Source organism: Hyla sarda, chromosome 6, assembly GCF_029499605.1.
Source record: "Hyla sarda isolate aHylSar1 chromosome 6, aHylSar1.hap1, whole genome shotgun sequence".
Taxonomy (NCBI): domain Eukaryota; kingdom Metazoa; phylum Chordata; class Amphibia; order Anura; family Hylidae; genus Hyla; species Hyla sarda.
This window is the reverse complement of record NC_079194.1, coordinates 276,745,114-276,757,330: the sequence shown is the minus strand read 5'-3', so window position 1 is coordinate 276,757,330 and position 12,217 is coordinate 276,745,114. Positions and strand designations below refer to the sequence as shown.

Sequence of the window (12,217 nt, the reverse complement as noted above, 5' to 3'; positions counted from 1 at the left end):
CCCAAAGTTTTCATTTTCCACAAGGAGTAATAGGAGAAAAAGCCACCAAAATGTGTAACCCCATTTCTTCTGAGTATGGAAATACCTCATGTGGATGTAAAGTGGTCTGCGGGCGCACTACAGGGCTCAGAAGAGAAGGAGCGCCATTGAGCTTTTGGAGAGAGAATTTGGTTGGAATGGAAGTCGGGGGCCATGTGCGTTTACAAAGCCCCAATGCTACTAGAACAATGGACCACCCCACATGTGACCCCAATTTGGAAACTAAACCCCTCACGGAATGTAATAAGGGGTGCAATGGGCATTTACATCCCACTGGCATTTGACAGATCTTTGGAACACTGGGCTGTGCAAATGAAAAATTAAATTTTTCAGCAGGCATCCCAGTCCTCCATCGTTTTCCACCGGAGTACCCCTTTAAGTTGGCTATACATGTGAGATCACTGACTGATTTCTTCCATAGCTGACATCTGTCTCTGCTGACCACCTCAAAAAGATATTCCAGTAGGGAGAGAAAATAAGCTGCTACCAGACACCTTAGGCGTCATGGCCCCTTTCACACTACAGGTATTATCCTGTAAAAAAAAACCTCCGTTATTACTCCCGGCAAAAAGTCCTGAAAAGGTCCGGCAAAAAATCCCATTCATGTCAATGGGATTTTTTGAACATCATTTTGCATCAGATATGTCCGTTTTTACTAATGTCAGTTATTTAAAAAGACGGTGCATGCACAAATTTTTGGTCCGGCAAAAAAAAAATGGTAAAATTGGACGTTAAAATTTAACATTGAAGTCTATGTGAACTGGATGTTCAAATAAAACATCCGTTCTCATCAGTTATTGTCAGGGTTTTTAACATCTGTTTTTTGTACTGAGCATGCGCAGTACAGCTTTACAAAAAAAAAGGGTTACAAACCTGATAAAAAAAAAAAACAAAAAAAAAAATAACACGGATGTAACTGGTAATAACGGGTGATAATGGATGGACAACATCAGGTTTTCCCTTTCCCATTAAAAATAACGGATGATGGTCATCAGTTATCATCAGTTATTACCAGTTATTGCATCCGTTTTCTTTTTTTTTTTTTAATTTGTTATTGTAAAATAACGGCAGTAAAAAAGCTGGATGATACCTGTAGTGTGAAAGGGGCCTAACTTGTTTTTCAGCAGGGCAAATGAGCATTTTCAACTACAACGTTCCTGATCCTTTCTTTCCCCACTGCAGTCGTCTGATCACTATTAAACTGCCCCTGAATCTTCCCTAGTCCACAGTGTTTCAACCATAGTATTATGGCACAAATCCTATATTCATTTTAAAGATCTCCATTGTATTTCATTTCTTAGTGTTTTTAATAAATATTTCTCAGCTGATTTTCAATATTTTCCATTGTCATTTGCAGGAAAAAAAGCTAGATGCACCCAAACTGTCAAAGAAAAAACTAAGGCGGATGAATAGGTTCACAGTTGCGGAGCTAAAACAGGTACAAAGCAGTGCTACAGTAAAAAAAAATTGTTTTGGACATGGGGTTTGAATGGTACAGGGGGCAGAGGTTATAGTAAAAAGGATCTGGTGATTAAAGGGGTATTCCAGGAAAAAACTTTATTTATTTTTTTTTAATATATATATCAAATGGCTCCAGAAAGTTAAACAGATTTGTAAATTACTTCTATTTAAAAAATCTTAATCCTTTCAGTACTTATGAGTAGAGATGAGCGAATTTACAGTAAATTCGATTCGTCACGAACTTCTCGGCTCGGCAGTTGATGACTTTTCCTGCATAAATTAGTTCAGCTTTCAGGTGCTCCCGTGGGCTGGAAAAGGTGGATACAGTCCTAGGAGACTCTTTCCTAGGACTGTATTCACTTTTTCCAGCCCACCGGAGGACCTGAAAGCTGAACTAATTTACGCAGGAAAAGTCATCAACTGCCGAGCCGAGAAGTTCGTGACGAATCGAATTTACTGTAAGTTCGCTCATCTCTACTTATGAGCTTCTGAAGTTAAGGCTGTTCTTTTCTGTCTAAATCTTCTCTGATGATGCCTGTCTCGGGAAACGCCCAGTTTAGGAGAGGTTTGCTATGGGGATTTGCTTCTAAACTGGGTGTTTCCCGAGACAGGTGTCATCAGAGAGGATTTAGACAGAAAAGAACAGCCTTATCTGAAGCTCATAAGTACTGAAAGGATTAAGATTTTTTAATAGAAGTAATTTACAAATCTGTTTAAATGGGCACTGCAGCCTGGCATGACGTCACGCCTGAAAAAGGACCGATGCGGCCGGGCATCGGTCCTTTTTCATTCAGCCTTCGCTCGCTCCCTGCCTGTCAATCAGACAGGCAGGGAGCGAGCGCATTGGCTCCCCGGCCACTGGCTGGTAGGCCACTCCTCCCGCACATCGCCTCCGCCTCGTCGCCGCCGCTGTCCATGCACGCCCGCTGCCGGACTCTGCAGTAAGTGTAATGGGGGGGTGTTGTGATGGAGGGAACGGGGTATGGGGAGGGGGGGGGGCTAGCGCCGCATGTAACTAATAGTTTATCTACACAGGGTGCCCCCAGCTGTTTCAATACTACAACTCCCAGCATGCCCTGACAGCCAATAGATGTCAGGGCAAGCTGGGAGTTGTAGTGATGAAACAGCTGGAGGCACCCTGTGTAGATGAACTAAGGGCGGAAGTCCCCCCCCCCCCCAGCAGGCATCAGTGACGTGGTGACTGCTGGGGAAGTCTGCCTGGTAGCGAGCACACTGCCAGGCAGACAAAAGGCATTTTTAATATAGTAAAAATTAAAATTAAAAGCAGGGAGGGGGTTAGGGATAGATTGGCAATAGGCAGGGACAGAAAGAAAAAAAATGGGATGTGGGAGCTACTCTTTAACTTTCTGGAGCCAGTTGATATATAAAAAAAATTCTTCCCGGATAACCCCTTTAACATAAAAGTAATTTCTTATTATATTAATTACGTTCTGATTTAATTTCTAATGCACTTTTGTTTTACTGTTTATCCCTTTCAGTTGGTTTCACGTCCTGATGTGGTAGAAATGCACGATGTCACTGCGCAGGACCCCAAACTGCTTGTACACCTAAAAGGGACCAGGAATTCTGTTCCTGTCCCTCGTCACTGGTGTTTCAAGCGCAAGTACCTGCAAGGCAAGAGAGGAATTGAAAAACCACCCTTCCAGCTTCCTGAATTTATCAAGAGAACAGGCATCCAGGAAATGAGAGAGGCTCTTCAGGAAAAGGTGAGCAAGAATATAATCCCCGATAGTAAAATGTTTACTTACAAAATTGCACAAGTGGCCAAGTAAACTATTTTTGGTTATCAGACCTCATGGGAGTTATAGTACTTGCATGGATATGTCCTATTATAGGAATCTGCAACAATGATGAGAGTTTTAGTTTAGCTTTAGAGGAGTAGGTTGTGGATCACTGCCATTCTGACAATAAATAAATAGTGGGAAAATTATAGTTTTTTCTCTCTGTGAATTTTGACTGTGGAATTGGGCACATGTGTCTGGTTAATGCGAACTGTGTGATCTTTCTGTATTCTACACAGTAGGATGTCATTGTGCACGTAGTTTTATAAATCTGGATTTGTACTTTTTATATATTAGCCATAGCTATATACATATATAAATATATACATATACACTGGTTCCTCAACATACGATGGTAATCCGTTCCAAATGAACCATCGTTTGTTGAAACCATCGCATGTTGAGGGATCCGTGCAATGTAAAGTATAGGACAGTGGTCTACAACCTCCGGAGCTCCAGATGTTACGAAACTACAACACCCAGCATGCCCGGACAGCCAACGGCTGTCCGGGCATGCTGGGAGTTGTAGTTTTGCAACATCTGGAGGTCTGCAGGTTGAAGACCACTGGTAGAGGAAGTTGTACTCACCTGTCCCCGCCGCTCCGGACCATCACCGCTCATCACCACTGCCCGGGATTTCGTCCTCCATCGCTGTCCCCGAGGTGTCCCCGACGCTCTGGCAAGGCCTCTGCTTCCTCGGCATCTTCGCTCTCCGTCGCCGCCATCACGTCGCTACATATGCCGCTCTTATTGGATGACGGGACGGCGTGCGCAGCGACGTGATGACGACGATGGAGAGCGCCGACGATGCAGGGGATCCCGAAGAGGACGTGTCGGAGCCCCTGAGGACAGGTAAGTGATCGTCAGCGGACCACACGGGGCACCGTAAACGGCTATCCGGTGGCAGCTGAAGCAGTCTGCGCTGCCGGATAGCCGTTTATGCGATGGCCCCAACATACAAAAGCATCGTATGTTGATGCTGCCTTCAACATGCGATGGCCTCTGAGAGGCCATCGTATGTTGAAATGATCGTAGGTCGGGGCCATCGTAGGTCCGGGGGGGGTCACTATATATCTTTTTATTTATTTTTTTTTTTTTTTTACGCTTTGCTTTTTCTCCCACATTAACACAGGAAGACCAAAAGACTATGAAATCCAAAATGAGAGAGAAGGTTCGTCCCAAAATGGGAAAAATCGACATAGACTACCAGAAGCTCCACGACGCGTTCTTCAAATGGCAAAGCAAACCAAAACTGACCATCCACGGAGACCTGTACTATGAGGTGCAGAAAATGGAATCTAATATTGACACTTGTAGCAATGTTTTCTTTACTTTTTTTGTAACATTACAGGTTATAGAGAGAATGAAAAAACAGACACACACAGAAGGACTTTTTAACAGGCATGTACCTGTAAAACCGCGTGTGCAGTGCGTTTTTAGTTGAGCATTGAGCTACACCTAAATTATCATCCAATTTTTCACTATTTTTATGTTGTCTGCGCTGACTCTTCCAGAGGGCATGGTTAGTAGATGTAATGGTTGTTGTGCTGAATTTATTACTTTTTTGCACAAATGGACTCCAGTATCCAGTTGACATAGGAATTTGTTTGAGCTTTTTCCCTTCTCTCTGCGCTGTCCAGAGGCTTCTTGTCATTTGCAAAAATTTAGGAAGTGACATGCAACATTTTTCTGCAGCAACTGGGAAAGCCACACACCTTGCGAAGCAGGTTTCACATTGTGCAAAAATCTGCGCTAATCATGAATTCCACCAATATACTTTAGAAGACACTTTACAGACGAAGATGCAGAAACAGATGAGGCACTGCCTCTAATACGCTCTTCCCAGTAATAGCTCAGTTAGGGTGCATGCACACCTCGTTTTCAGGCTACGGCTGCCTGATACGGCTGGGGGAGGGGAAAACCATGCTCTCCCTTACCCCAGCAGGACCAGCGCTGAAATCCATTGACTTTAATGAGCAGACCGGAGTCACCGTTGGACTCCAGTCGGCTCATTTCTGCCCCGTATCTGGATCAAAAATAAGCCGACCGGAGTCAAACATTGACTACGGTCGGCTCATTAAAGTCAATGGATTTAAGCGCTGGTCCGGCTAGGGTATGGGAGCGCATGGTTTTTGTGAATACACCCTTAAAGAGGACCTGTCATATCACACAAAAGAAAACAGTACCTAATCCTGATGATGTACTTATAATATGTGTTTAGCACCTATATTTCTTTCACAAATACCTTCTATCTGTTCCTCACTTGATTTGTCATTCTGTGCTCTGGAGGGGGCATGTCCTCACTCTACATGACTCAGCTTCCTCCCGGAGTCTGCTGTGCTGGGTCTCTTCATCCAATCACTGCAGACTGCTCTGTAACCCCCTCCCCCTTTTTCATGCTGCAGTCTGATAGAACAGGAGTGAGCACACATGGGTGCAGACTTCTAACGGGTAAAGGTAGACATGTAGTAACTGTTCATAAGAATGAAGTCGCACTCACCAGGATATTCTTCAGCAATTCATGGAATCTTTATTCATAGATCGGTGCAGTAAAACAAATTAAACAAGTGAAACAATGTTCCATAGCGGGGAGCGAGAGCTCCCCGCTATGGAACATTGTTTCACTTGTTTCATTTGTTTTACTGCACAGATCTAGGAATAAAGATTCCATGAATTGCTGAAGAATATCCAGGTGAGTGCGACTTCATTCCTATGAACAGTTACTACTTTAGAAGAAAAGTGTGTCAAGTGTACATGTCCAAATAATGTGCCTTGTCATAATGTAGTTTGGTACGCATTCTGCTGCATATGTACCCATGACATTCATATGCATGCCAATAAGTCATGTATTTAAAGGGGTACTCTGGCCCTGAGACATCTTATCCCCTATCCAAAGGATAGGGGATAAGATGTCTCACCGCAGGGGGTCCTGCCGCTGGGGACCCCTGCAATCCTATATTCGCCACCCACCTCTTTGAGCTGCACGTCGCGGTGCCAGCTCACAAACAGCTGGGTGGCAACCACGGGGCCAGAGTATCGTATCAGAGTACCCCCTCTTATAGACTTGCATAGCGGGGGGGGGGGGGTGATGTCACACGGGGGCGGAGTCGTGACGTCACGATACTCCGGCCCCGTGGTCGGCACCCGGCTGTTTGTGAGCTGGCACCGCGACGGGACCCCCGCAGTGAAACATCTTATCCCCTATCCTTTGGTAGGGGATAAGATGTCTCGGGGCCAGAGTACCCCTTTTAAAAAGACCCTGTGACGTCCTCTGGAAAAAAAAAAAAAAAGGCAATCACATCTACATGGATTGACCCCCTTACGATTTTGCCTGAGCCCTGCTTGGGCTAATGGTCCCGGCTAATACAGTTTAGCGTGGCAAGAGCTTGGGCTGAGCACATGGGCACTGTAGGAACGCTCTAAGACACTGAGCTGTCATTGTGCCACAACACATTTAAACCTTATCACAATGGCAGTAAGATTTTGTAAAGCATTTGGATAGGAACCATAATTAGTGTATTAAAGGGGTACTCCGGTGGAAAACTTTATTTATTTTTAAATGAACTGGTGCCAGAAAGTTAAACAGATTTGTAAATTACTTCTATTAAAAAATCTTTATCCTTACAGTACTTTTTAGCAGCTGCATGCTACAGAAGAAATTCTCTTCTTTTTGAATTTCTTTTGTCTTGTCCACAGTGTTCTCTGCTGACACCTGATGCCCGTATCAGGAACTGCTCAGAGCAGGAGAAAATCCTCATAGCAAACCTATGCTGCTCTGGACAGTTCCTGACATGGACAGAGGTGTCAGCAGAGAGAACTGTGGACAAGACAAAAAAGAAATTCAAAAAGAAGAGAATTTCTTCTGTAGCATACAGCTGCTAAAAGGTACTGGAAGGATAAAGATATTTTAATAGAAGTAATTTACAAATCTAACTTTCTGGCACCATTTAATTTTTTAAAAAAAAGTTTTCCTCTGGAGTACCCCTTTTAACATGATTTCTGATACAGTAGGGCTACATTGTAAAATGTATCTAAAAGAAAATGAATAATTTAAATGACTCTCCTTAATTCAGGGAAAAGAATTTGAGACTCGATTAAAGGAGAAGAAGCCGGGAGACCTTTCTGATGAGCTGAGAATAACACTGGGAATGCCAACTGGACTGGTGAGTGTACCGTGCAAAAAAATAGGCCAAAGGCTGTCCTGGAATGCTGGGAGTTGTAGTTTTGCAACAGCTGAAGGCACACTGTTTGGAAAACACTGATTTACACCGTAATGGAATAAAGAGCACATTAGCTTTGTATGAGATACATAGATGTTCTGCATATTTCACAGATATTGCACTTGTCATCACTATTTTACATATTTTGTGTAAAGGAATGCTTAAATTAGGTCTTTTTTTATTTTTTTTTCACAATTGTATTTTTCTATCCTAGAATTCCCATAAAGTGCCCCCACCTTGGCTTATTGCAATGCAAAGATATGGTCCTCCTCCTTCATATCCCAATCTCAAAATTCCAGGACTGAATTCTCCCATTCCTGAGGTAAGATAGATATACTATGTAATATTTTATTTTTTTTTACTTTTTTTTAGTATTTCTAGATTTTAACTCAAATTTGTTTTTCTTTTCTTTAAGGGCTGTTCGTTTGGATACCACGCGGGTGGATGGGGTAAGCCCCCTGTAGATGAAATGGGAAAACCTCTTTATGGCGATGTATTCGGGACAAACGCGTCAGATTTTCAGGTAATTCAGTGATACTCTTAGGTCTGTTTACACATACAGATTTAAAGCTATTTTCAGTCATATAGTTTACATTGAATCCTGCAGCTTCAAATTCTGTGCATCAATTATGCGCAGGATGCTATTTGTGAATACACCCTTAAAGAGGACCTGTCATATCACACAAAAGAAAACAGTACCTAATCCTGATGATGTACATATAGGCCCTCATTTACTTAGAAAATCTGGTTGTAAGTCTATGTTGCTTTCTTACCCGATTGCTTTTTCCCCCTGGTATTTATTATTATGTCGCATCCTGTTTGTCGCACGTGGGTTTTGTTGGTTTTGGTTTCCAACTCCTCTGAGCTGTCGGGAAAAAATCCACAACAATACAACAAATTCGGGTTGGAAACCTTAATAAATACGTGAGAAAGCTCAGAAATGTCGGGTTACGCCCCTTTTTCGGGTTTGGGAGAATCCACATCGGGTCCGTCGGGGAAAAAATGTTGCATCGTGTCGCAGACTGGCACACGATGTCTGCGACATGGCGCAGACAAAGATGCGACAAAAAAACCCTACAAAAGAGGTCGGGTTTAGAATAGTAAATGAGGGCCATAGTTTGTGTTTAGCACCTATATTTCTTTCACAAATACCTTCTATCTGTTCCTCACTTGATTTGTCATTCTGTGCTCTGGAGGGGGCATGTCCTCACTCTACATGACTCAGCTTCCTCCCTGAGTCTGCTGTCCTGGGTCTCTTCATCCAATCACTGCAGACTGCTCTGTAACCCCCTCCCCCTTTTCATGCTGCAGTCTGATAGAACAGGAGTGAGCACAGAGAAGTGCTAGTCCAGCCTTCACTCACTGGACTTTGTCCATGCCTGTGCTTCAGCTTGGACAAAGATGATGCTGCAGCCGAACCGGATTATATTCTGGATGGTATGGAAACCCCTAGTCTTTTTATATATTTTTTTTATTTATTTATTTAATTTTTTTATACAGTGATCCCTCAGCTTACAATGGCCTCAACATACAATAGTTTCAACATAAAATGGTCTTTTCTGGACCATTGTAACTTGAAACCAAACTCGACAATGCTACGGACAGTCCAGATCTGCAAAATGTGTCAATGGCTGGAAGAACTGACCAATCAGAATGGACATTCACTTGTAAAACCCCTGTATTACTGAAGTGCATGCACTGAATTCCTGCATGGTAGCGCCTCCTAAAGTACAGGGAGACATTACATGTTCTGTACTCTTTACCTGTGCCGGGGTTGCCTGCTCCTTTGGACACCCGGTGAGGGCGGCTCCATGTTACTTTTTTGGGACATGGCGTGTACTGTACAGGACCCTGAAGAAGCTCCTGTCCTCTACATAGACAGTGATTACAGCTCCCAGCAGATCTTTCTTACTTTTATATATAAGGATTTGCTATATCTACTTTTTCCTATTTTTGGATGACATTTTGGTGGCTTCAGAACCAATTACCAGGTTTCCATAGAGTTATGGTCTCAACATACAATGGTTTCAACATACAATGGTCGTCCTGGAACCAATTAATATTGTAACTTGAGGGACCACTGTACATATAAACAATGATTTGTATAAAAAGGAAATAAAATTTAGAAAGGTTAATGTTTTACCAACATTTAATGTGCCTGCCATTTTCTTGTTCTCTTCTACCGTATATGTACACAAACAAATAGATTTTTTGTATGATTGATAGAGTAAGAATGATGAAGAAGATATAGACAGAACCCCGTGGGGAGAGCTAGAACTGTCAGATGATGAATCCTCCTCAGAAGAAGAGGAGGAAGAAAGTGATGAAGATAAACCAGATGAGACTGGATTCATTACACCTGCTGACAGGTAAGCTATAAGATCCCATACAGGTACAGAATGTAATTATTTGTACATCATTGGATATATTTTGGCTATGTGACATACACATTTCATAAGAGACTGTGTGAGTGTTCCATATTCTACTGACCAAGTTTGATTTCCCTAAAAGATTTTGCACATAAGAGAATTTGGTGCATGTAATATATATTTGTATACACTAGGGATCAACCGATATTGATTTTTTTAAGGGCCGATACCGATAATCTCTGACCTTTCAGGCCGATAGCCGATAACTTAAACCAATATTCCGGTATAAGTTATCGGCTATTTCCCCCCACCCGGCCCCGGCAGCGGGCGCATTAAATCAATGAACTGCAGCGGCTTTTGCGGGGCCAGAGACAGCCGCCGCCACCCGCTTCTCTCCCCCTGCCTGTCCTGGGGTCCTCCCTAGTCCAACCACCACCGCCGCTGCCCCATTGCCTCCCCCATCCCCGGTTTTATAATTACCTGTTCCCGGGGTCCGACCTACTTCTGGCTCCGGTGGCGTCCTGCGCTGTCACTGTGCGCACTGACGGTGACGTCACGTTGAGGACGTCGATCATCATTACGCAGCGCACAGGACGTTGCAGGAGCCAGAAGTAGAGCGAACACGTAATTATAAAACCGGGGATGGGGGAGGCAGTGGGGCAGCGATGGTGGCGGCGGTGGTGAATATCGGCCAAACCGATAATCGGTCAATCCCTAGTATACACCCATTAAAATCAATGAATGTGGTATAAGACTTATAATAAAAGGATTAAAGGAGTATAATAAAGCTATGTTCACATGTCGGAATTTCTGAATTCTGCACAGAGATTCCTGAGCAGCAGAGTCCCATTGAATTCTACCGGATCCTGCTGTACCTGATGTTTCTGACATGGAAATCTCAATTTCTGTGTCTGCAGAAAGAATGAACCTGTTCATTCTTTCTGCACGGAATGCATAGCAGTCTATGAGACATTTGTGTGCGGTCCTATTGCCGGCATATTATTCCGGTGCCCGAAGTCTCCAGAATGTCTGCATGAAATTCTCCGTGCAGACATTCCGTAGTGTAAACAACCTAAAAAAAAGTGAAAACAGCTACAGGTGAAATGTCTTATCACACTGCTACCTTCTTTTTTCATCAAATGTCCAAATACTGTTGATGCCAGTTCCTCAATGTGCCTTATAGCCACCTACTAACAGTACGGGCATGTGCTTGTGTAGCTTTTCTATTTTGTAAGTGCCTATTAACTTCCTAATGTGATCTTTTGATGCTCTTCTGCAGTGGACTTATTACCCCTGGAGGGTTTTCTTCAGTTCCTGCTGGTATGGAGACTCCAGAACTTATTGAATTGCGAAAGAAGAAAAATGAGGAGGCCATGGATGGGTAAAAAGAGCTAATCTAGATTGTGTATTGATTTATATTAATGTGCAAATTCTCTGCCTGTTTTGGGGAATTAATCATTGTTTTCTGTTTCACCAGCACGGAGACACCATTGCTCTTCACTGTTCTTCCAGAGAAGAGGACAGCTACCGTTGGTGGAGCTATAATGGGATCCACGCACATATATGAGATTTCAACAGTGAGTATGGGTCAGAGTAACAGTTTATAATAAACTGACCTAAATGCAAGTAAAATATGAGACCTTGAAGTATCTATTAATCAAAGTTTGATGATGATCAAAACAACAATGGGGACATTTATCAACATTGGCCATGACATGATATAAGGATCTGAAAAACAAACAAAAAAAGAGCTAGAATCTCATTGGTTGTTTAAAGCAACTGTTCCAATTCTGCACTTTAAAGGGTTATCCAGACTTATTAATTGGTGGTCTATCCTCAGGGTAAATTAATGGGGGTTACACTCCAGACATCCCAGCAGCTGTTTTAAAGAAGCCTGATCAAATAGCTTCCTGATCTAATATGGGCTATCCTGAGAATTGGCCATCCTTTTTGTTTCCTTTTTTTTATTTTTTTTTTATTTTTATAAAGGTTGGCTAACCCCTTAAACCTCTTGGGGATGCAGGGCGTATGCGTACACCCTGCATGCCCGATCCTTAAGGACTCGGGGGTACCTGTATGCCCTGGTCCAGTTTAACTGATTTAAACCGTTCTTACCGTCTGAGAACTGGTTAAACCCAGTGGGTCCCAGTTGCTACAGGCATCCAGAAACCACGGCTAATGCCGGGCACGGCCGATCGGGCCGCTGCTCGGCATTAATCCTTTAGACGCCGCGATCAAAGTTGATCGCGGCATCTAAAGCGAAAGTAAAAGAATTCAGTCAGCTCAGTGGAGCTGATCGGGACTATCCCGACAAAATCAAAATCAG

General features: G+C 43.1%; 2 protein-coding genes across 2 annotated transcripts in view; one reads left to right on the top strand and one right to left on the bottom strand.

The window, feature by feature from the left end:
- Positions 1–12,217, bottom strand: part of LOC130277090 (C-factor-like) — a 123,158-nt gene that overhangs the window by 89,157 nt on the left and 21,784 nt on the right. The gene's annotated exons all lie outside the window — the stretch shown is intronic.
- The window catches only part of SF3B2 (splicing factor 3b subunit 2), a 40,670-nt gene that overhangs the window by 25,594 nt on the left and 2,859 nt on the right, over positions 1–12,217 (top strand). The window contains exons 11-19 of the mRNA XM_056527384.1: positions 1,397–1,477; positions 3,000–3,227; positions 4,435–4,584; positions 7,376–7,465; positions 7,737–7,844; positions 7,938–8,045; positions 9,749–9,891; positions 11,171–11,272; positions 11,369–11,468. Coding sequence (XP_056383359.1) covers positions 1,397–1,477; positions 3,000–3,227; positions 4,435–4,584; positions 7,376–7,465; positions 7,737–7,844; positions 7,938–8,045; positions 9,749–9,891; positions 11,171–11,272; positions 11,369–11,468 — 1,110 coding nt within the window. The remainder of the gene's footprint in view (positions 1–1,396; positions 1,478–2,999; positions 3,228–4,434; positions 4,585–7,375; positions 7,466–7,736; positions 7,845–7,937; positions 8,046–9,748; positions 9,892–11,170; positions 11,273–11,368; positions 11,469–12,217) is intronic.